At 42.9% G+C, this 25,876-nt stretch overlaps 1 protein-coding gene across 6 annotated transcripts in view; it reads right to left on the bottom strand.

The window, feature by feature from the left end:
- Window positions 1–535: 535 nt before the first annotated feature.
- Window positions 536–25,876, bottom strand: part of nrg1 (neuregulin 1) — a 167,343-nt gene continuing 142,002 nt past the window's right edge. For 3 of the 6 annotated variants that reach the window (XM_014144413.3, XM_014144482.3, XM_014144465.3), the window contains 8 exons: window positions 22,955–23,093; window positions 16,218–16,276; window positions 12,726–12,749; window positions 9,822–9,924; window positions 9,494–9,614; window positions 7,757–7,887; window positions 6,448–6,648; window positions 536–4,008 (listed from right to left, as the gene is read on the bottom strand). In XM_014144413.3, coding sequence (XP_013999888.1) covers window positions 3,342–4,008; window positions 6,448–6,648; window positions 7,757–7,887; window positions 9,494–9,614; window positions 9,822–9,924; window positions 12,726–12,749; window positions 16,218–16,276; window positions 22,955–23,093 — 1,445 coding nt within the window. In that variant the 3' untranslated portion in view covers window positions 536–3,341. Of the gene's footprint in view, window positions 4,009–6,447; window positions 6,649–7,756; window positions 7,888–9,493; window positions 9,615–9,821; window positions 9,925–12,725; window positions 12,750–16,217; window positions 16,277–16,823; window positions 16,892–22,954; window positions 23,094–25,876 lie in introns of all 6 variants that reach the window. The other 3 variants (XM_014144433.3, XM_014144472.3, XM_014144448.3) reach the window with 2 other exon arrangements.

Raw genomic sequence — 25,876 nt, 5'->3', positions numbered from 1 at the left:
TATCACTTCAGTGTTTAATTGCTAAATTGTAATAATTTCACCACAATGGCCTATTTATTGCCTTACCTCCCTTATCTTACCTCATTTGCACACACTGTATATAGACTTTTTTTCCTATTGTGTTATTGACTATGTTTGTTTATTCCATGTGTAACTCTGTGTTGTTGTTTGTGTCGCACTGCTTTGCTTTATCTTGGCCAGGTCACAGTTGTAAACAAGAACTTGTTCTCAACTAGCCTACCTGGTTAAATAAAGGTGAAATAAATAAATACATAGAAGGCACTAGGCTAGGTCCTGGAAGGTCACAGGGTTCTAGTCTTGTGGATTCCCTTTCTCAAAAATGGCATATTTATAGTCCTTGCATTAAGATGTGCTTTCATGATCTGATCAAGACAACCCAATCATTATTTGTTCTATTGAAATGCATTCCTGCGTTTGATCTTGTCATGCATGTTCCACAACAGTAACTTTCACACCTGTGCTTAGCTGCTTTCATTCCCTCCTTGTGCTGATAATGGCTCGACATGACAGAATATCAGTTTTGGCCTTTATTTTAACAACCAAGTTAGTGTGCTGATCTTACATACGCGTACAACTGCAGTCATGTTAATGAAACAATTGGTATGGAGACGAGCACTACAAAAAAAGTTTAGCATAATATGTACGGTTATGGAAAATATTTAGGACAGAGACAAATGCTTTGAGGTGGTGGCCCTCAAACAAACACAAAACATTGGTTTAATATTTTAATACAAAAAAAAAAGTACTCAAGGTTTTCATGGTGTATTTACATAAAATCGAAAGACACCTTGGTTTGGAAGCAATGCATCATGGGGTATGTAAAGCCGAGATTGACGGGAGATTTAGTTCTGGTTTCTAAACACAGCTAATCAGTGTACACTTGTGCCTTTTTAGATTTTAATATTTTTTATATGTTGAATAACAGAGCGGTTATCAATGCTAAGAGGCAAAGAGAGATTTGACCCCATAATGAAGTCAAAATATATAAAAGGCAAACACAATGCTTATAAAAGATAAAAGTTCCGATCTTTTCAAATATATACCAACCAAATATATAAAACACTGATTAAAATATAGAATCTGTAATTAAAAGATAACATAAGGCCCACAAAATAAATAAACAATAAATAAATAAATAATATAAATACAAACAAAAAAAAGTTGATAAATTTCAGATTGGGACATCATTAGAAACAGTATACTTTAGGGCCAAAAAAAGCCTTTATACCAGTGTCATGCCAATGCTGGCAACAATCAGATTGACTAGACTAGATTGTTTTGATGAAATTACCTTTCGGAAACACTGAATCTTAACGGTTTGGTTATGTAGCCCGAAAAATGATAATATAGTAAAGAAAACGTGTATTGGTGAGAGTCTTCGACAGGGTACGACTTCTCATGGAACCATATTTCCTGTGGTTCATGTCTAGCATGACTCCTAAACGTATCCTTGGGATATAACTTACTATATAATAAAATAGGCGATAATGTCGATAATATTACACAGATAACTTTACGTACTAACACAAAGTCAGACAGTTGAAAACAAATATGCACTATATGAACACAAAGGAACACTTTGGATAATGTAACATTTTACATGAATGTTTGGAAGGACAAAAAAAGCTGAAGTTGACTAATGTACTAAAACACAGTTGAAACAAATGAAAAGGCTCTCGCTATCTACCTTATTTCAAAATGGTGCTTCAGCTTTGATCCCCACAATGCATTACTTAGGAACCCACGGGTGTGTTGTTGAAAGACTGAACACGTGAGCCATATATTCAATCATTCATTCAGTACATATCTCCACAATCATTCATTTGGTACATATCTCCACAATTTGGACTTGCAAATCATGATATTGAGAGCAAGAATCTTAGAGTATTGCTTAACCAGAGATGACTAAATACATAAATTACTTCTCATCTGATCATCTGGCTTTAGAAGAAAATGTGTTCCATTATATAGAACGCAATATATAGAGAGGATAGATATAGAGAGGATAGATAGAGAGAGGATAGATATAGAGAGAGGATAGATATAGAGAGAGGATAGATATAGAGAGAGGATAGATATAGAGAGAGGATAGATATAGAGAGAGGATAGATATAGAGAGAGGATAGATATAGAGAGAGGATAGATATAGAGAGAGGATAGATATAGAGAGAATAGATATAGAGAGGATAGATATAGAGAAAATAGATATAGAGAGGATAGATATAGAGAGAGGATATATATAGAGAGAGGATAGATATAGAGAGAGGATAGAGAGAGAGAGGATAGATAGAGAGAGGATAGATATAGAGAGAGGATAGATATAGAGAGAGGATAGATATAGAGAGAGGATAGATATAGAGAGAGGATAGATATAGAGAGGATAGATATAGAGAGAATAGATATAGAGAGGATAGATATAGAGAGCATTCATTCAATAATGGGATGTATCACATGTCCCAAGACTAAATCTAACAGTTACCCAATTATCTGAAAATAATATCCAAATCAACTTTGACTTCATTCATGCTTCTAGTATCAACGTATTGATACAAGTTAATCAGATTACACATTCAACATTCTTCCTAGCTGATTGCCTTGGTAACCAATATATTATTATGATAGCTAATGGTCCAAGAAATGCATTAAATAAAAAGAAAAAATTCAATTCAAATGTTATTTTACCATTTAAAATCGACCAAAAGATGAGTGGGAAAATCTTGAAAACCTGTATAATAATATTTGGGTGTTGTGTTAGCTAGATAAACACTAAATACTTTGTTGTATGCACCTCTGTTAGTAGGTTAGGACTGTAAATGAGGTGAAAACTACATGCCCATGAACACATAAGCAATGCCACAGCTGCAGTAGTTTGCCACAGCATCGAGCTTCAGGAGCTACAGTGACCAGTTCATACAGGTCATTATAGTAAATGCATACTATAGTGCTGGTGGATATTTTTGTTTTCAGAGTGGAGTAGAAATGTCAACAGAAAGTCGTGAATATATGGGCCAGAGGCATGCAGTTCCCATAAGCACACCAAACGGAAATGAAAAGGCACCATTGATATTTTTCTCCATTGAAATACTGCGAACCATTGCTACATACTAGTTTATTCCACTTTCTTCCATGACATGAACACGTACACATTTATTTATTTATAAAAGACTTTATTCACTACTTCGCTAAAATACGTTTTTTATTTATTTATATATATTTTTTTATTATTTTCCCCGCAAATACTTTAATTTATAGAAAATAAAGGTTTAATAGTGACATTTCTTTGAATCCGAGAAGTATTTTTCTAAGCTATCTTTTTCATTTTATACAGCAATTGGATCTTGGTTGGAGATGACGCTGGATAACCTGGCTTGCAGGTTGTCCTGTGGGGAGAGTCGGAGTGCTAGGTTAGTCCTGCTGCCATCTGCGAGAGGTTCCACACCTATAGCCATGGGGTTCTGTAAGCTCAGGAAGGGTGTGTCCTCTCCCACGCGCTCCTCCTCCATCTCGCTCTCCGTACTGCTACCTAGGTCGATGGACTCCATGTTGTGGCCTGCTGCATGGCCATTGGGCTTTGTTCTATCGGCCCGGCGGCCGTTGCTGTTCTTGGCAAGTTTCTTAGGAAGGCTCTGCGGGGGAATGGGCGTTACTGTGGCGGCAGAGCCGACCACCTCATACTCCTGCGTGGTTTCATAGTCGTCGTCCTCAACGATCCTCAGCGGGCTGGGCGGGGGGCTGTGGGCCTCATGGCCGTGGTTGTAGTGGGCAGACTTCCTCTTAGACTGGCTGATGTGGTGGTCGGGGCGCGGCTGGGTGGTGAACAACAGGGGGCGCTCTTCCTCGCCAGAGGGGCTGACGGCCACAGAGGGGACCGAGGTGGCCAGGCTGGACAAGGGGGCCGACATCTCAGAGGGAGGGGAGCCCGGGGTCACGGGAGAGAGCAGCTCCACAGGAGACAGGCGGGTTGGGGTGGTCATCGCTGACACATACCTGACAGGCAGAACCAAGAGAGAATCCTCGATCAATTAGGAACAGAAAACACAAGTGTATTCACTAATACACCACCACCAGAATCAGTAATAAGAACCCATTTTGTTAAAGTGGCTTTAGCTCCACTACATTCACGGTACAGTCTGAGCTTTAGCTAAGTGAAATAAATACATAACAATGGATTTTGTGTCCTATAGGTACGTACAGTCAAATTGTCAAGGACACATCCGATGAGCGTAGGCTCCTTTAGAGTGAAATTCACCGGTCTCAAATAGTCTTTTATTTCTACACAGTCTGGTTCAGGATACACATTCATTCATAATCCATTTCAGAAATCAGCTGTAGGACTGTATAGGCCTTTCTCCTGGTATGTGTGTGGAGGACAGAGACACTGAACTGAAGAGCACTGGACAGTCATTAGGGTTAGAATTAGGGTTGTCTCCGTCTGCCCTGGCCAGTCATTAGGGTTAGAATTAGGGTTGTCTCCGTCTGCCCTGGCCAGTCATTAGGGTTAGAATTAGGGTTGTCTCCGTCTGCCCTGGCCAGTCATTAGGGTTAGAATTAGGGTTGTCTCCGTCTGCCATGGCCAGTCATTAGGGTTAGAATTAGGGTTGTCTCCGTCTGCCCTGGCCAGTCATTAGGGTTAGAATTAGGGTTGTCTCCGTCTGCCCTGGCCAGTCATTAGGGTTAGAATTAGGGTTGTCTCCGTCTGCCCTGGCCAGTCATTAGGGTTAGAATTAGGGTTGTCTCCGTCTGCCCTGGCCAGTCATTAGGGTTGGAATTAGGGTTGTCTCCGTCTGCCCTGGCCAGTCATTAGGGTTGGAATTAGGGTTGTCTCCGTCTGCCCTGGCCAGTCATTAGGGTTGGAATTAGGGTTGTCTCCGTCTGCCCTGGCCAGTCATTAGGGTTAGAATTAGGGTTGTCTCCGTCTGCCCTGGCCAGTCATTAGGGTTAGAATTAGGGTTGTCTCCGTCTGCCCTGGCCAGTCATTAGGGTTAGAATTAGGGTTGTCTCCGTCTGCCCTGGCCAGTCATTAGGGTTAGAATTAGGGTTGTCTCCGTCTGCCCTGGCCAGTCATTAGGGTTAGAATTAGGGTTGTCTCCGTCTGCCCTGGCCAGTCATTAGGGTTAGAATTAGGGTTGTCTCCGTCTGCCCTGGCCAGTCATTAGGGTTAGAATTAGGGTTGTCTCCGTCTGCCCTGGCCAGTCATTAGGGTTAGAATTAGGGTTGTCTCCGTCTGCCCTGGCCAGTCATTAGGGTTAGAATTAGGGTTGGCTCCGTCTGCCCTGGCCAGTCATTAGGGTTAGAATTAGGGTTGTCTCCGTCTGCCCTGGCCAGTCATTAGGGTTAGAATTAGGGTTGTCTCCGTCTGCCCTGGCCAGTCATTAGGGTTGGAATTAGGGTTGTCTCCGTCTTCCCTGGCCAGTCATTAGGGTTAGAATTAGGGTTGTCTCCGTCTGCCCTGGCCAGTCATTAGGGTTAGAATTAGGGTTGTCTCCGTCTGCCCTGGCCAGTCACTAGGGTTAGAATTAGGGTTGTCTCCGTCTGCCCTGGCCAGTCATTAGGGTTAGAATTAGGGTTGTCTCCGTCTGCCCTGGCCAGTCATTAGGGTTAGAATTAGGGTTGTCTCCGTCTGCCCTGGCCAGTCATTAGGGTTAGAATTAGGGTTGTCTCCGTCTGCCCTGGCCAGTCATTAGGGTTAGAATTAGGGTTGTCTCCGTCTGCCCTGGCCAGTCATTAGGGTTAGAATTAGGGTTGTCTCCGTCTGCCCTGGCCAGTCATTAGGGTTAGAATTAGGGTTGTCTCCGTCTGCCCTGGAGAGTCATTAGGGTTAGAATTAGGGTTGTCTCCGTCTGCCCTGGACAGTCATTAGGGTCGTCTGCCCTGGCATGTCAGAGTGATGTGCACAGATGGGTTCTCTCAGACTCAGTTGACCTGTGACCTCAGAGACAGGTGTGCTACCTGCTGTGCTGTCTGCAGCTCGACTGACAACACAGGTACACCCGCGCTCATCAACAACACATTGATTTACTAATGGGGACTTATGAAGTCGTCATTGTCCACTAGCTTTGATCTAGGAGGGTCTGTGAAGTCTAAATATAGGACAGCTCATAGGAGACCTCTGCTAATAAAAACACTTTCATTCAGAAGACCAAGATAACATGGTAATACCACAAATCTTGGATTCAATCTTGGTTTACTGTATATTCATAAATAAATGCCATAATTTATAAAATGCATGTTATTCTCTAAAAATGACCACCAAGTATAATCCTTAAAATATAACTAATCCATTGAATAATATCTCTGTACAACTCAGATCAGTAGAAGTAGGGGACACCATCATTATTTACAAACCCTCCATTAGGTGTATGGGCTGAAGGGCGGTTGTAGTGCATAGCGTAGCGTAGCAACGAGCTCCAGATGTCTTTCTCCTACCTCTCACTGTACGGAGAGTCCCTGTAGGAGTCTGGCGTGTCTCCAGAGTTCTTTAGGTAGCCACTCAGGTCTCTGGCGCCACCTGTGCCGTTCAGACGACCCCGGTGGCTGGGCGTGGCGTGCCGGCTGTTCTCTCCCGATGACTTCACCAAGACAGAGCGGCTGTCGGAGAGGGCACTCTCGCTGTGGCCGTTACTCCAGCTGAAGAGAGAGGGAGCGAGACAGAGGAGAATGAAGAGCGGAGACAGAAGAGAGTGAGAGAATGGATGAGAGGAGAATGGAGAGGAGAGACAGAAGAGAATGAATTGCTTCTCTTAAATGAGGTCAAAACAATGGCCGCTTCCGACAATGACGTAAGCTGTAAACACTGTAAATCATGTCTATTGCAGACCTGGGTTCAAATACTATTTGAAATCATTTAAAATACTTCAGCTGGGCTTGTTTGAGCTTGCCTGGTTTAATGGACCAATGCTTACCCCACCCATCTGGCACTTCAGGCAGGCTAGAGCAAAGCACAAAGTATTTGAATGATTTAAAATAGTATGTGAACCCAGGTCTGCTCTATTCTAACGTATAGTTAGAGACTGGGCCTATAAAACTCACTTCTTCATAATGGATCTAGAATCCACAAGACACTTTGACCTGCACATTGCTCTACAAGTTCTCTGGAAACCTCATCAATTCTCCCTGAGCCTTGGTTGTCCCATACTAGCTAATGATGCACCACCATACAATGTCCCCTGAGGTTTTGCTTGTGCAATCTGAGATCACAGAACTGCAGGCCCTGGATTCATAAAGTGTCTCAGAGTTCTGATCTAGGATCAGTTATTTATTTTAAATCATCATGAATAAGGGGTAGGAGCCGTGGGACCTGATCCTAGATCAGCACTCCTACTCTGAAATGCTTTGTGAATACGGGCCATGGTCTTTGTTGAATCCAGTGAATATCACTGAGTGAGCGAGGTGATTTGCAGGCAATCGTGCAACAGGATGGGTAATCATCGTGTCAACCGCCGACTGATACCAACGTGAATGAATTGCTTTTCAAAACCCCCCGACGAACAGAGGGAAAGAGGAAAAGCGGAAGTGGCTGGGGGGGAAACGAGACAGACTCCGACTAAGATAGCTCAGAGGGCCCAGCGGTAATATGACACATTGAAGGAGATAAATAGGACTTTATCTAAGACACATTATTACAGTATCTTCTTAGAGCCAGTGCTATAGCTCATCACTTTGTAAAAGTGGATGACTTTTACAGATGGAAGGAGAGGAGGCAAGAAATCTGTGGTGTAGCTTCGTATAGGGTTACCTTTGACTGGAGGTGTGGGTGACAGTTGTGGACTGATGTGCTGATGATGTGTACAGGCTCGTTGAGAAGGATGTTTCTGTTTCCTTCTCGATTACATGCTGCGCAGGCAATGCATTTTTAGACACAAATTGCTATAAGGGAAAACAAAATCAAGCGTCAATAATATGAAATCACATCATGCATGCTTATATGAAATGTGCAGATACTGTAGCTAACATGCCAACAAATGTACAGTGCATTCGGAAAGTATTCAGACCCCTTGACTTTCTCAACGTGTTGTTGTTACAGCCTTATTCTAAAATGGATTAAATAAATTGTTTTCCTCATCAATCTACACACAACACCCCATAATGACAAATCAAAAACAGGTTTTTCGAAATCTTTGCACATTTATAATTTGTTTTTCTTCCATTGATCATCCTTGAGCGTTTTCTACAACTTGATTGGAGTCCACCTGTGGTTTGGAAAGGCACAGACCTGTCTATATAAGGTCCCAAGCCATGAGGTTGAAGGAATTGGCAGTAGAGCTCTGAGACAGGATTGTGTCGAGGCACAGATCTGGGGAAGGGTACCCAAAAATGTCTGCAGCATTGAAGGTCCCCAAGAACACAGTGGCCTCCATCATTCTTAAATGGAAGAGGTTTGGAACCACCAAGACTCTTCCTAGAGCTGGCCCGCCCGGCCAAAAACTGAGCAATCGGGGGAGAAGGCCCTTGGTCAGGGAGGTGACCAAGAACGCGATCGTCACTCTGACCTAGCTCCATAGTTCCTCTGTGGAGATGGGAGAATCTTCCAGAAGGACAACTATATCTAGCACTCCACCAATCAGGCCTTCATGGTAGAGTGGCCAGATGGAAGCCACTCCTCAGTAAAAGGCACATGACAGCCTGCTTGGAGTTTGCCAAAAGGCACCTAAAGGACTCAGATCATGAGAAACAAGATTATCTGGTCTGATGAAAGCAAAATGTTACTATTTGGCCTGAATGCCAAGTGTCACGTCTGGAGGAAACCTGGCACCATCCCTACGGTGAAGCATGGTGGTGGCAGCATCATGCTGTGGTGATGTTTTTCAGCGGCAGGGACTGGGAGACTAGTCAGGATCGAGGGAAAGCAAAGTACAGAGAGACTTGATGAAAACCTGCTCCAGAGCGCTCAGGACCTCAGACTGGGGTGAAGGTTTACCTTCCAACAGGACAACAACCCTAAACACACAGCCAAGACAAAGCAGGAGTTCTGAATGTTCTTGAGTCGTCCAGCCAGAGCCCGGACTTGAACCGATCTAACATCTCTGGAGAGACCTGAAAATAGCTGGGTAGTGACGCTCCCCATCCAACCTGACAGAGCTTGACAGGATCTGCAGAAAAGAATGGGAGAAACTCCCCAAATACAGGTGTGCCAAGCTTGTAGCGTCATACCCAAGAAGACTCAAGGCTGTAATAGCTGCCAAAGGTGCTTCAACAAAGTACTGAGTAAAGGGTCTGAATACTTATGTAAATATGATATTTCCGTTTTTTTAATTTGATACATTTGCAAAAAAAAAATGCTTTGTCATTATGGGGTATTGTGTGTAGATTGGTGAGGAAAAACAAACAATTTAATCAATTTTAGAATAAAATGTGGAAAAAGTAAAGGGGTCTGAAAACTTTCAGAATGCACTGTATGTATTGGAAACTAAGAGTGAGAGTTACTCTAGCGTAGTGCTCATTGTTAGAAGTAATAGCTATGTGAGTGACTTACATTGGCAAGCTGGACGTTTTCAAGGGGAGGGTTAGAAATCTGAGGGCCGTTAGCTATAATGGTGTTTCTCTCATTTCGTAGGCTCTGCCTCAGACGATCATGAAGCTTTTTCCTCTGCTTTCTGTGCACGGAAAGACAAAACTGCATCGTGAGACCAATCATATAGCAAAAACAGATGGATGACAGATTTTGTCTAAGGTTGACAGTTTGTGATTGACAATAAAATGATTCAAATGCTCAAATCTCTAGGCTATTATCTCATGGAAGCTTCAAAATACGTAATAGTAAATACTGATTGAGTTTAGCGTAAAAATGTTACGTGAATTACTTTGTTTTGCAGTAGGCAACCACACACATGATTCCAACCACTAGGAGTGCAATGCAGATTCCTGTTATTGTTAATACACGTTTCTGATACAGCTCCTCTGCTTCTGAAAAAGAGGACAATGCATTCTTAAAACTCCACAACATGCAGACCTATAGTGTCACATACAAACCAAACCCAATGGAGACGAACAAACGTGTTTTAGGTTATATATTAAAGGTTATACTTTCACAGAAACAAACAAACCCGGGGCGCGTTCAGCAGTACGCAACGTTTAGGAACGTTCAGATAGAAATACGTTTTGTAGAACCAACTACAATGCCTCTTTGACATGTAGAATAAAGAATCACGTTGGCTCTAATCATGGCATTTCTATCTGCAACGTCCACCAACGTTTGGGTTCTGAACATGCCCCCAGATTTAACATTGTATTAGTGGGCGTTGGTTGAAAACCGAGACGGATGAAATGTAATGCATTGATCGGAGGAGGCAGTTCTGCTGAGTCAGAGTCCAGTCGGAATGCCAGGAAGTGTTAGTTCAAGGTCGGGCTCAGTAATCATGACCAGGCATACCACAGAATATGCATTCTCTGCAATGTATTCTAACCAGCCCACGTGTTACTAATACAACAGATGCATATATATAAAAGATAGTCATTCATCAAAACAGTTAAAATCACTCCGATGTAAAATGTTAATATTCTAATATTGCAAACAGTGCAGCATTGTTTGTTCACAGGACCCAACGCTTGGAATTACGGAATATTTGCATTTCAATCTTTTCACAGGTATGAGGTTACAGGTTTACCAGATTAGGGGATCAAGTGAAATTTACACTGAACAAAATTATAAATGCAACATGTAAAGTGCTGGTCCCATGTTTCATGAGCTGAAATAAAAGATCCCAGAAATGTTCCAAATGCATTAAAAGCTTATTTCTCAAAAAATGTTGTGCATAAATGTATTTACATCCCTGTTAGTGAGCATTTCTGCTTTGTCAAGATAATCCATCCACCTGACAGGTGTGCCATATCAAGAAGCTGATTTAAAGCAGAATCATGGGGCCTCTCGAGTGGCGCAGCGGTCTAAGGCATTGCATCATAGTGGTTGAGGCGTCACTACAGACCCGGGTTTGATCCAAGGCAGTGACTGGGAGTCCCATAGGGCGGTGCACAATTGTCCCAGTGTCGCCCGGGTTAGGGGAGGGTTTGGCCAGGGGGGCTTTACTTGGCTCATTGTGCTCTAGCGACTCCTTGTGGCGGACCGGGAGCCTGCAGGCTGACTTCGGTCGTCAGTTCAAACAGTGCTTTCTCCGACACATTGGTGAGGCTGGCTTCCAGGTTAAGCGGCGGTTGTTAAGGCGCACAGTTTGGCGGGTCATGTTTCGGAGGAGGCGTGACTCGACCTTTCCTTCTCCCGAGCCCATTGGGGAGTTGCAGCGATGAGGCATTGTGAGACAAAACTACATATTTTAGTGGCTGTGTAATTGAAAAAGGGGGTAAAATACAACAACAAAAATGATCATTACACAACCACAACACAATGCCACAGATACACTTGGCATGCTGACTGCAGGAATGTCCACCAAAGCTGTTGCCAGAGAATTGAATGTTCATTTCTCCCGTCGTTTTAGAAAGTTTGGCAGTACGTCCAACTGGCCTCACAATCACAGACCACGTGTATGGTGTCGTGTGGGCGAGCAGTTTGCTGATGACAACATTATGAACAGAGTGCCCCATGGTGGCGGTGGGGTTATGGTATGGGCAGGCATAAGCTACGGACAACTAACACAATTGCATTTTATCGATGGCGATTTGAATGTACAGAGATACCGGGATGAGATCCTGAGGCCCACTGTGAGGCCCATTTCTTTTATGTATCTGTGATCAACAGATGCATATCTGTATTCCCAGTCATGTGAAAGCCATAGATTAGGGCCTAATGCATTTATTTAAATTGATGATTTCTGCCATATGAACTGTAACTCAATAAAATAGATGAAATTGTTGCATGTTGCGTTTATATTTTTGTTCAGTGTATAATTATACGAACTGTTCCGTTATCGCACCTAGTTCATACTTTGCTCCTATTTTTAAAAAAATGGTTGGTTCGCTGAGGTATTAGGTGTCCTGTGAACAAATTATTCTACAAACAATCAGTCTTTTAAATGAAAAACAATCATTTGTCAATTGTTCAGAGTTAGCAACAACATCATTTAAAAAAGACACAGCAAAAACTGCCATCACTGATGAGACAAGGGTAGGAACCATGAGATGACAGGAGAACAAAAAGGGACACAGTTGGGGTGATGGACACATACATACATCCACATGGTACAGTAGGAAATAGGAAGACCGGAAGGAAAGAGATGAAATGAAAGGGGTAGCAAGGGAGGATGCCGTCAGTGTATTTGGCATGACATGCTAAACACTGGGTGGAACAGAGGAGGGTTCAGGGTAACGGCAAAAGCAAGAGTTGAAGGGAATCTGATCATACAGTATAACCACACTGCAGCCTCTCTGGCCACCTAGCTTATATAAATGTGTGTCTTACACAGTCACAAGAGCTAGTGTACTGTAGTTCAGATGCTTGTATAAGTCTAATGTGAGTTTATGGTGGTCATTTTAGGACCTACACTTAGTTTGTATGTGTGCGGGTTAATTCGACTATACACTATCACGTTGAGGTTTCCCAAAAAGTATATTTGAAGGTGTCATTAGCATATTTGAGCTACATATTGCAATGTGTATGTGTGTTTATCATTCTATAACAAATATGGTATGTTATGTTATGCCTGTATGATCCCTTCATTGGCACAAGGAAACTGGCTGGAGTTTGGGGGGGTGGGGGGCAGGCTCAAGCTTCTAATCCTACATTTGCAAACTAAAGAGGAAGGAACGATCCATACCCATAAATTCAATCCCAAGATGTTCTGCCAATGCAGAAAGGTGACAAAAAGAAAAGAGAAGAGGTATTTTTCAGACGAGGTGTTATTCAGAACTATATTGCTCATCAAATGGCTAATCAGTGTTTCTACAGAGAATGGAATGTGGAGATCAAAGTGGTGCATAATACCCAACTCTTTCATCACGTAGAATCATTCTAGAATCATCTTAGAGGAAACCTACAGTATGATCAGAATTGATGTAAATGGCATGTTATGTAGAAGTGTCCAGACACTTTTTGGGGGGCAATTTCCACTTCGTAATGTTTCACTTTCAACTTTGTTAAATGTTTTAATCGCTGCCTTGACACTCCAGAACGAGCGTGAGGAAGTCAATGGCTGGTGGGGTAAGTTTGTCAAAACCAAGTGAAAATCGCCCCGAAAAAAAAAGTGTCTGGACACTTCTATAACATACCATTTACATTAAAAAATAGATTTAAAAAAAAAAAGTGAACTTTTCCTTTAAGGAGAAAATGCTTAAGTGTACTGTACTTCTATTTAAAGTATCTTATGTGATTATCCATTTTATTAGATACTTACAGGTGTTAAGATGATTTTACCACAACTACGAAAAGTGATCAAAAACCTAAACCCATTGAATACCGAGTTCATCAAAAATGCATTCAAATGTATCCATCTGCTAATCGTTAAGGTGAGAGGTACTTTCTCAGTCCAGTGGCATGCGCATGCAAACATCACTTTGCTTGCATTATCAATGGTAATGTCACTACACGTCAATTAGGCAGGTTAAGGGGCACTAGTTAGGGCACTTGTCGTTCCCTGGTAAACACTACCTCATGCTGTGTGAGGACCATGCACTGTTTCCATTCCCTACAAAAGTCAATATTAGTCATACCAAATTCTCATTTGTCATTACTCGGATCAACAGCCATGCCTGTTAAATATGTTTCCAGGAATAAACAAATAAGAAAAATAGAACATTTTAAATGTAATACTGCATAACATATCCTAGTGACCAACATCAAATACAAGACTTTGGTATAGAAAAAGAGCAGAGCTTTCAACTGTTTAACTGGACAATGGCTCAACAGGAGTAAAAGCCATGGTTAAAATGTTTGTGCATTTAGATAGCTTTATCCATTGACTTGAACATCCTTGATGTAAAGGACGAGGATCTATTATTCATTGTTAGGGTTTACAAACTTACTGTGATGTTTACAAACTTACTGTGATCTGATTCTTTCTTTGACAATAGGCTACAATTATCTTAACATGCTGTTATTTAGTTAATAGCTGTGTTATCGAAGGAGGTACAATTTCATTATAACACTTAGTATAGGAACATAATGCATATTTATTCTTGAGTAATTCTGACATATTCAAATGTCTTGTTTGTCTTTAAAAAAACTATGCAGAACATAAACAACATGATGACTGGTCTGCACGTGAGCAGCGTCCTTTGTCATGTTGGCTTGTGAAGCCCCAGCGTAGAAGCTCCAAGGCACCTTTCATATGACTGGCCCAGTAACAATACTTTACCTTATCCTGGGTTATAAATGGGATTAGATTTAGTTGCATTATGCTCATGTGACAAAACATTGTCATATTAGGCAAAATATTGTCATAATAATCAGGCAGTAGGTTACAAGTATGTTCCGTGGTAACCTACGCATGTTCTTTACTTAAACATTGTGTGGGACAACAATAACAACCACTATGTTTTCAATTCAATGACTCATCTCATTGTTTACCAATATCAAAGTCCTGCTTTTTTTTAACCTCTAACTAGGCAAGTCAGTTAAGAACAAATTCTTATTTTCAATGACGGCCTAGGAACAGTGGGTTAACTGCCTTGTTCAGGGGCAGAACGACAGATTTTTACCTTGTCAGCTTGTCAGCTGTACCTTGCAACCTTTCAGTTACTAGTCCAACGCTCTAACCACTAGGCTACGCTCCCGCTTTCACTATAGTATGACCGCTGACCGAGTTGCATAGGGTCTGTAACTTTCACTATATGGTCATAGGTAACCGTCACCCCTCAGGAGAGTAGAGTACAATCAATACCAACAACACCCTCAACTACTCTCGCTGGGTCAATCAAGGACAAGTCAAATACGAGGCAAAAGACTCTTCCCTAAAGACTACTCTAAACAGACTCTAAGTGGGCGCCACAAATGCCTCCATTTTGAGTAGCATGCCAGTGTCCCACAGCAGACCTTGCCAGGAGGCGAAGGGTAAATAGAGGTCTCAGCTCGTATGAACTGCTGACGAGTCATTCTTCACATCGGTCCTCTCCAACCTCGGCTGTGTTCACACAGCGAACGTAAAAAAAAAGAAGACTGTTTTGGCAACAGCCATACAAAAGTATTTGGTACAAAAGTACAAAAGTAATGTTAAATATTTTATTAAAGCCCTCGCCCGTCCATTTGGAGAATACTTCCTGATCGTCAAGGATAGAGCTTCCTTTCTCGTGTTATACAACACCACCAGCATCCCTCCTCCTCCTCTGCAGCAGTAAGGGTCTCCTGTTGCATAGCTGGCAGCGTGCCACCACTGTAGTTCCAGACAGGGCGTTTGTCCCTGGCTAGATAAAAGCCACCGACTGGGAGGAGAAGGAGTGGGCTGCGACGATGAAACGAACAGATTGCAACAGCAGCATTCCATTAATTAGTTCCTCCAATACACTAGCTGACATCTCAGGGAGAACCAAAATATAACTCTCTGTTCCTCCACGCTCCGAGTTACATTTACATCTCAATGGGAAGATTTATTTCCTTCCGCCTCGGAGATGAAAGCATGGTTGTTTGCTGTTTTGCCAGGTAACCTCTGGTAATTGAGGCTACTGGGCTGTAAGGTGAGTGGGATAGTCAGAGTGATAAAGTGCACTGGAGCCCAGTGCCTGGGCAGCTGCCATTCATCTCCCTCTTGGCCTCTCCATGACATCAAAGAGGTCTCTTTAACAGGGTCTGTTCAGTTCTTTACAGTGCCTCCATAATCCACAATGACCCCCACACACCTACCATAAGTGTTATTGCTCTTCAGGGAAGAAAATATATTGCCTTGTTATTAAAGATCAACTCAAACCTGATATCTTACTGAGATTGTTCCCGGTCATAGGCAATGAGTATCAACACAGAGCTTTTTTAATATTGCAAACTACACTACTGTCCCCTGCCTCATATTTGAAGGTCCCGGTTTGGAAAGCTGAATATAGCCGTTTGAGTTTCACTTTCCTTCTTCTATAATTTTGAGTGACATAACGAACACAAAATCAGTTAACTAGAACGCTTCAAACGGTTTCAAATGACATCCAAGTCAACAAAACAAGGCAAAATCCTCTTATCATGCAGGTATGGGATACATACAACATAATAAAAAACACAAAAACCTAAAAGTCTGTCTAAAGAACCTGAGAGGAAAACGAAGCAACAGGAAGTAGCGCTGATTGAGCATGCTCCAATCAAAAGCACAGACAGGAAGAGGAAATAGACGTACTGTAGAAACTGGCCATTACGTAGTTTTGGCAGCGATCACCAGTAAATTCATTTGGACACCTGAGAGGGAAACAGAAGAGTGACAGACAGAAGAGAGAAGAAAAGATGAGTTTACACCAGATCTACGGAAGACCCACGCGCATCGCTGGTGTTGTCAGGACGACCCATATGTCTCGCAAACATCGCCATCAGTCATGTTTGCGAAAAACATACGTACTTGAGAGAAAAGTCCCAATCAATGTCTTATTCAACAGGCCTCAAGTTTCAGCAAATGTTTAGCTCGTGCATTCTGATGCCAGGGAGATTGAATGAATTACAATTAGCTGTGGACACATTGCCCGAATATTTGTCCCATTATCAACCTCTTTCCATCAATTTAGAAAGGCATCAGCACAGAAGCGGATGAGAATTTGAGTCAGGATCAAAGTGTGTGTGTGTCTATTAGTAATCTGTAGGCCTCTCCACTCCACACACACCTGTCCTAAACGAATCATGGGGACGGATGGATTGGCCGTCTGGCTCTTGGAGAGACAGTGATTGGAACTTTGGAACAGGGATGAAACACCAGAGATGACACGTGTGGCTGGGTTCACTTGAATGCACATACGTTTTGGGTTTCTGACTCTCACAGGCACAGTGGCTTGACATCGATTCCCAGTGTATCCCGTTAAGCACCTGGGGGGGGCAGAGAGGGAGTGAGACGCACAACACAGCACTGACACAGTACACAGATGTAACACAGGCAAAAACAAATGCACGGAAACACAAATGCATGGAATCCAGGTCAACAGTTCCAATCCAGCACTTCCATTGACTTACCTGTTCATATTTTGTCTACTTTTGCCTATACATTTAAAATCTTGTTCATTTAGCAGACACTCGTATCCAGAGCCACTTACAGGAACAATTCAGGTTAAGTGCCTTGCTCAAGGGCACAGACAGATTTTTCACCTATTCGGCTCGGGGATTGGAACCAGCGAACTGTCGGTTACTGGCCCAACGCTCTTAACCGCTAGGCTACCTGTCACTCCCCCCAGTATAGTGTACATCTGTGTAAAACACAGTAGCTATAGTGCTTCAGATGTACCCTTTGTAATTACCTCGATAGTGTTAGGTTGGATGACTAAGACAGCAGTAAACCACTTCAGACAGAGGCATCAATAAGACATGGGTGGCACCACCCTGTGCCTGATGTAACGTCTACCAAGTGGCGGCACATGAACAAATGAATCCTTTCAATACAATCTAAATCACTACAGATTTTGCTAATAAAAACATTGCAGTTTTTAGAAGAAAAAAAAACAGCCTTTTTCTAAACTTCTTCATTTGTAAGTTCAGTTTGTGTACTGAAGCATGCATTAAAGTGTGGTTTTAGGGGCGAACACTGGTCGCTTCTGAACGGAGACTTTTCAGCTGGCCATCTGGTGACTGATGACAGAGCAGGAGGCTGAGTAAAGCCCTGCTAAAGAAGAGATTGTGGCGTGAGATAGATTGTGGCGTGAGATAGAGAGAGAGAGCGAGAGAGAGAGAGAGAGAAAGAGAGAGCGAGAGAGAGAGAGAGAGAGAGAAAGAGAGAGAGAGAGACTAACAAGCCAGTCCAGCTGTGCCTCAGCTCTTACATGGTCTCAGCAGCTGGCTGCTGGGCAAGCCCTTTCTCTCAAACACAGAAAGAAAAAGGGGGATAGAGAGGAGAGGAGAGAGGGATGAGAAATAGAAGGGAACTGATAGTTGTAGCTGGTATGTATGCTGGTTTAACCATAACAGAGGTCAGTGACTGTTTTTAGGTACAGTACTGTAAAATCTCTGAATATTGAGTGGCATGTATCCCAAATGCACTAGAATGGGAGTCCTGAATGAGTGGCAAGATAAATCAGTCTCCCCAGTGGAAATCTACACCGAACAAAAATATAAACGCAACATGTAAAGTGTTGGGCCCATGTTTCATGAGCTGAAATAAAATATCCCAGAAATTTTCCAACATGCACAAAATGCTTATTTCTCTCAAATTTTGTGCACAAGTGTTTACATCCCCGTTGGTGAGCATTTCTCAAGATAATCCATCCACCTGACAGGTGTGGCATATCAAGAAGCTGATTAAACTACATGATTGCATAGGTGCACCTTGTGCTGGGAACAATATCAGGCCACTCTAAAATGTGCAGTTTGTCACACAACACAATGCCACAGATGTCTCCAGTTTTGAGGGAGCGTGCCATTGGCATGCTGACTGCAGGAATGTCCACCAGAGCTGTTGCCAGAGAATGAAACATTCATTTCTCTACCATAAACTGCCTCAAATGTTATTTTAGAGAATTGGGCAGTACGTCCAACAGGCCTCATAACCACAGACCACGTATAACCACACCTTCCCAGGACCTCAACATCTGGTTTCTTCTTGCGGGACTGTCTGAGTGCAGCCACCTGGACAGCTGATGAAAGTGAGTATTTCTCTCTGTAATAAAGCCCTTTTGTGGGGAAAAACTAATTCTGATTGGCTCCCCAGTGGGTGGGCCTATGCCCTCCCAGGCCCACCCAGGCCGTGCCCCTGCCCAGTCAGGTGAAATCCATATATTAGGGCCTAATGAACTGATTTTATTATATGAACTGTAACTCAGTAAAATCGTTGGAATTGTTGCATGTTGCCTTTATATTTTTGTTCAGTGTAGTTCAATCATTTTAAGGGAGATTTTGACAAGGCCAGCCCATGACAACAGCATCATGAGGACGTTATTAGAATTGAACGGCATTTTAAAAAAGACCATGGTCAAAGACACATTCATATTGGCTATATCTATTTAATTTGCTATAAATAATGGAGGAGGGGATTAGGATGTAGAGCGCTGCTTCCACGATGTTCTGACCCTCCCACGCTGTGTGCCTGCTAGAGAATCCCTGCTCCAACTGTTCAGGCTTCAGCAAAATCGGGCTCCCCGGCGACCCCTGGCAGACAGGTTATTTCCTCAGTTATTTCTAAGGATCCATAACGTCCAAAATGGGGAGGAAGACAGACATGTTTTTTTTTCTCCCCTCCCTCCAGTGACAGCGATCTGCATGGCTTACTTAAAGGATACAAAAGCCGTTGGAGACAGAAGCATATTTGTGCTTAGTCACTGAACTATTTAAGAGGAAACTCAATCTGGCGGTGGATGGTAAGAGTCTTATGTATTGGATGGCCCAGAGCCAAAGTGTATCCTTGGCAATGTCAAGCCTTGTGTCAGGCACTTAGAGAGAGGAGCTGCAGTAATATTTCCCTCCTCATGCATTTGCTGCTGTAAGGGAAGTGATAAAACCGTGAGGTGTAATGAGAAGGGCCGCAGTTGAAAGACACTATGCAGCATCACCATCTCAACATGTCTTTTTAAAACTACTGGATGTTCTAACCACAAATGTAAAAGACGTAAAATACAAATAGTGAGTTGCTGTTGATAAAAATGATCATATTGACTGGATAATTATGCAGAGTGGACCTCTGAATGCTTGTTACAGGGCCACCCACTTTGCTAGAAGTGATGTCAGACCAGTGTACTTGTATTTGTTTAACCTTTATTTAACTAGGCAAGTCAGTTAAGAACAAATTCTTATTTACAATGACGGCCTATGCCGGCCAAACCCGGACAACGCTGGGCCAATTGTGCGCCGCCCTATGGGACTCCCAATCACCGCCGGATGTGATGCAGCCTACACTACTTCAATGCCTTCCTGTTCAATTTGTCCGGATAATACATTTTGTTTTTACCTCAGATTTCATATAAATGACGATGATGGAGAATGTGGACAGGACTGCAGAGAGGTGGTTCTCGGATGCATGCCGTTGCCTCTCATACCGAGTGTGTACAGTGCATGTCACAAGGCCAGTTTATGCTGCTCGGGATGATTCAAGGGCCTTGAGCTGAGCTCTGTTGAGACCACCAAGCTCTCAGACTGACAGTCTGAGGCTGAAGGCACAGGGGGGATAGTCTTCTAGCACTGAGAAAGCTCCCTCTGTCTCTCGTAGACTCTATCGCTCAGATCAGGGCTGAAATACACCCTTGAAAACAAGAGCGCTATGCTGGAGAATAAATCAATGTTAGGACACGGTTGAAGTTGACAGAAGCACAATGTCAGCACAGTAAGGCACTCGACGGAAAACGTTTCAAAACGTCTCGCAACAGAAAACTGAAATGAGCGTCTCTTGTTGGACAAGTACAAGTAGTCCCTCACGGTTTCAGTCAGTTTTGCTCCGTTTGATGCCCAATGAACATGACCCAGGTCTACGCGCACTGGTTCCAATGAGGACAAGAAAATGGAGCAGAAGATGGAAAGATCTCATAAATAAATACAACATAGATTGTGGGTTCTGAACTGGAGCGTGGCGGTTGGGCGATGACAGGAGCCCATATTAATAATGTAGACATGCAGAGGAGGCTGTGGATAAGTCCCGGGAACTCCACCTGTTCTGTTCTCCCAGCTCTCCCCATCACTCAGCCCAGCTAGTGTCACGCAAAGCATGACATCCATCCAGCTATCCCTATAGCCGCCCAAAAAGCCCCATCAAAGCGCAGAGCCCTTCAGTACACTCTGTTAATCTCTGCTCAGGTGTTTGTTTAATGATTGACCCCAAAACTTGCGCTGAGCGATTAACCAAACATGAAGAAAAAAACGAAAAAAAACTGAATTGACCGACGTCGGTTTAATTACTAGAATTCCATTTTGTCCATTACTCAATGCTCAATGCGCCATTTCTCTAGAGAGAAATCAAATCATTCACGAGAGAAATGAAGTCAAGAACTATGTGGGACAAGGGTTCCCGAGTGGCGAATCTGTGCCACAGCCTGCCGTGACCGGGAGACCCATGAGGCGGCGCAAATCGGCCCAGCGTCGTCAGGGTTAATGGAGGGTTTGGCTGGCCGAGATTTCCTTGTCCCATAGTGACTCTTTGTGGCGGGCCGGGTGCCTGAAAGCTGACTTCGGTCACCAGCTGGACGGTGTTTCCTCCAACACATTGGTGCAGCTGGCTTCCAGGTTAAGTGAGCAGTGTGTCAAGAAGCAGTGCGGCTTGGCAGGGTCGTGTTTCGGAGGATGCATGGTTCTCGACCTTCGCCTCTCCTGAGTCCATATGGGAGTTGGGACAAGACTGTAACTACCAATTGGATATCACAAAATTGGGGAGAAAAAGGGGTAAAAAAAAAAACGAGAATAACGTAAAAAAATGGAAAAACATACAGTACAAATAACAAAATGAGACAAAACACAATCACGCTGGGCTGATTTTGTAGTTTTCATTAGGCAAATATTCAACCTAGTTTAGCGCAGAAACGTGGTAATTAAATACAATGACCATAATCCATTGCAACTGTTCTTTCCACCTACGGACAGAGGCGCATATACAGACAGACCATACTGTAGAAGACTGCATGAGAAAGGAATCGGCAACAACGACCAGATGGATAGATACAGTTGGTGAGGTAGCTACACGATTGATATTGAGAGGGATAGATACAGTTGGTGAGGTAGCTACACGATTGATATTGAGAGGGATAGATACAGTTGGTGAGGTAGCTACCTGACAGATAGTTGTAGTAGTTGGTAATAAGCAGTCTTGAAAGTATCTTATCTACTTTGAAGAACTAGTCAAATGATTTAAAAATCAGCCAGCTAGCTACTACTAGCCTAGCTAAATAGGATGACTCGTTCAATGGGGAGCACAGAGAACGCTAGATGGTTGGCTGGCTAGCTGGCTGGCTGGCTGGCTGGCTGGCACTGCCTGAGCAAAGATGACATGATGACTTTAAGGAATTAAAAAATAATAAAGTCGTCAAATAGAACCTAATAATATAGACAATTTAATTTGTTTTATTTAAGTAAAGTAAGTCATGTGAATACATAATGGTTAATTAGTGAAAAGCAGTAATGGACATTCACTACCATCATTGGGCTCTTATTAATGGTTGCATCCCACTGTCAGCGTCAGTAAAAAGGCAGGCCATGACTGAGGGAAACTCTAAAATCATTTGAATGTCATTATTTCATCATGCATTTCATGTGGAATTTTTTTTAATCGAAACTGAAAACCGTGATTAGTTTTTTTATAATCTAACGAAACAAACTTAAAAAGCACTAAAAGCTCACCCACCTCCCCCAAAATTCAGCCGACACCTCGGCTTTACTGTAAAAAGACCTGGCAACTTTCCTCCGATTTCCCGACGAAGACGAGGCAGTGTTTGATGTTGCCAGGCTCCGTTTTCCCCACAGAGCTGGTGGTAGAGCTCTAAAATGAAACTTCGTGCCGCAGGGGCCTAAATGGCACCAAACCTCTGGCGTCTATCATATCAGGCATTAATGGGTCTTGACAACATAGCATTCTCACTTCAAAAATGATAACAAATGTTATGACAGCATCTACTGTAAGCAACTTTTTGACATATAACAGTATAGTAGCGTTCTGAAGTTAGCACTTGGCAAACTTCTAGAATGATCCAACATGTGGGAGCACAGTTAAATATGAAGAAATAGCAGCAATAAGCCATCAGGAATTGTATCAAACATCAAGTCAAACATTGTCAGCATAGTATCTAGTGTGTGATGTGGATGCTGTGTTTGACGCATTATGGGGAAGCACAGTCAGTCTGTTTAAATAGGAGGGAAAAACTGCTATACGCCATCAGGAATTCTATCAGCTAAAACTAAGTCGAACACAGACGGAATAGTATCCAGTGTGTGGTGTGGGTGGGAATGGTATGGTGTTTCATCATGCTCTACCTGCAGAGGAACTTGGTGCTGCCGGGGGTGACCTCCAGGGTGAAACACTCCCCTCCGTTTACGCAGTAGTTCTTCTCGCTGTCGCTGCAGGCCGTCACATGGCTAGAGGTCTTCACCGCAGGGGTGGTGCTGGTGACAGCTGCAGGAAAATACCAGGGGGTGATTAGCGGGAGAGAAATGGACTTAGGCATCCTAGTGGACCCCTGGGGGGTTATCAGCTGAACACTTGCTCTTAGCACAAAGCTACTATGTACCACGTTTTATACCTGTGCCCTTCGTTACAGCAGAATAGAAAACGACTGGGACGATAATGATAAGAGACATAGTAAATCAAACATTAGAAGCACACGCAGACAGGATGTGCTCATTGACTACAGCTATCCTTGACAGTGAATATATCTGCAAAAAGCTCTCACACACACACACACACACACACACACACACACACACACACCTTTATAACAAAGTTATACATATGAACGCAAATGTTTACAACAAAAACACCTCTTTCGGTAGAGTGATCATTTCAGCAACTCAAATATTAATGCTCTATTCCTGAGCCCAATAGCGGGAGACAAGTCCCAAAGCAACGATGTAAGACATGAAAACCATTAGCATAAACTTCCTATAAAGTTGAAAAATGCAACAATAAAACAGCAGAGACACTAAAAGCATCGATATAACAAACATGAATAAGACATCTCTGAATAAATGTTATCAAGAAAAAAAGCCTACTTCAAGATTGCATTACTTTCTCTCTATCTAATTACTTTAACCCTAATTACTTTCACCTATAATTTCCAAAACTTCTACAAGCATTTCAGAATGGTAATCTTATCTTCAATAAACAAGCATTGGAGTTCGAGCCCCTGAGCTCACCTGAGATGTTTCTGAAAAGTCTCGAAATGTGGCGGCTCATTTCTCCTCTTCTGCCCATCGGAGCAGCTCTGACCAGTGCTGCCCCAGTAGATCAATAGGTTGGAGTTCTAAGCACTGTGTGCTGGAGGTCTGTAATGCCTCTCCCCACTACCGGTCCTCACCAGGCTGCACTGCTTTAAAGCCCATAAGCATTTTAAAGATGTCAGAGCTCAATGACTGAGGGGTGGAATGAGTTCTCGCCTCTCACCAAACAAATATGCAAAGCGTAATCCAGACACCTGCCAGAGCGAGATTGTGTTTGTGACAAACAGGCATTCTTCTTGGCATGGACGCACGCTCTCGTCAGCCTGACGGTGTTTTTTTTTTAAATGGCCCCGTCTCAGAGCCTCTCCAGCACCACAAGGGCAGAAGGAATGTGTCTTCACATACTAATTGTCTGCTTAACGACCCCTTTTTCATACTGGTTAATTCCAGCCTGACGAGGTGAGCATTGGTGCACATATTTCCTCCTTTTAAAAACCCTCCCCGCCATGATGTCTGTTACTCACGCGTTCCCCATCCAATGGTAAGCAGATCGTGACCCGGATGCCAATGTGAACCGTTTAGGGCCCATTGGCTATTCCGGCGTAGTGCTGTTGCCTGTGTCTCCTTCCTGACAGACAATCGAGTTAACTCGTACATTATTATTTAGATGACGTCATGATTTCATAGGTCTCAGACCCCATCAGGTAACATGTTACACCGAGAGACATTACAGTTCAATCTCTAGGGGCCATACTGCTGTCTCCCAGTAAACAAATACCACTGGTTGAATAATTGACAATGCAACATATTGCTTATCTTCCCCAGATCAAATGACTTGCTATGCCACCATGAAGTCTACTGCATGCAGCAATAGGAGCAGAACATCAATCAAGAGTCTGAAACCTCCTGTTCATTGTAAAAGAAAGGAATGCATGTTCCCCTCTGCATACAGATAGACTGTAGCTAATATATGACAAATCTCCTCACAGAGATGATGCAATTACATTAGGGATGAAATAAGCCACAACATTTTTTAAATTTTTTTTAAATAGGACACTTAACAAATCAAGTAGGCAAGTCTACTAAAACAATGACAAGTGCATAAATGTTGATACAATTTGCCTTATTACCCTTCATTAATGCCAACCATTCCAACAATATGACCCATTTTTAAACCCACCAACTTTCAGGGGCCAAACTGTGGGGCAGTTTCTATTTGAAGGTTTGAAACATTTTCAGCACTGCAACTACAAGACAGGCAACTTGGCCTACCTAAGATTCCTCAGTTAGATATGAGTCATTTCCCAGTCAGAGAGGGGAAAAATCGGATTCCCCATTACTGACCTTTTCAGCTTTTATTTGGGACCTTTCAAAATGTCACCCAGCTATCGATACAAACTCCATTACCGCCAGTGATTTAATCAGCAAAAAAGTCTGCATTGTTATCTAAAATGTATCGGAACATATTGAATACATTAGAACCGGCAACGGTAAATATTCAGTACAAATCAGTCACCAGTAACCACACTCCTTACTTGCAGAGGCTTAATCCAGTGTCAAGACAGGGAGAAACGGTATGAAATATTGTTCATATTGCAGCAGAGGCTTAATGAGAGAAGAGGGCGGTAGAGGCTATTTTTAACAAGGGGGTATTTAGTTACAATGCTGGAGAGCTGAAGCTGCATGTTTTTTCCCCGTCGTGTCTGATGGAAGCAGGCAGTGGAGGAGATCGATTCAGTTCCATTTCATTTTTATTTATTTTTGCTGGTGAATAAGAAACCCAAAACCGGGAAGCAGAGAGACATAATGCTGTAGAGCCAACGGCAGGCTAGTGGTGGATTTTTGCCGACCAAGCAGTCCACTGCGGCGGACATTGTCTGAGAGAGCAGTTTCCCCTAAGTGTGATCAAGGACAGACCATAATGCATTGCGCCAGTGGACCTCTGTCTCATCACGACTCATCACCTCAGACACGACACCAGAGGTTAGAACTCGGTCACCTCAGACACGTGCAGAGAAC

Source organism: Salmo salar, chromosome 01, assembly GCF_965601325.2.
Source record: "Salmo salar chromosome 01, fSalSal1, whole genome shotgun sequence".
Taxonomy (NCBI): Eukaryota; Metazoa; Chordata; class Actinopteri; order Salmoniformes; family Salmonidae; genus Salmo; species Salmo salar.
Note: the sequence above shows the minus strand (reverse complement) of the source record. Positions and strands in the feature narration are given on the sequence as shown.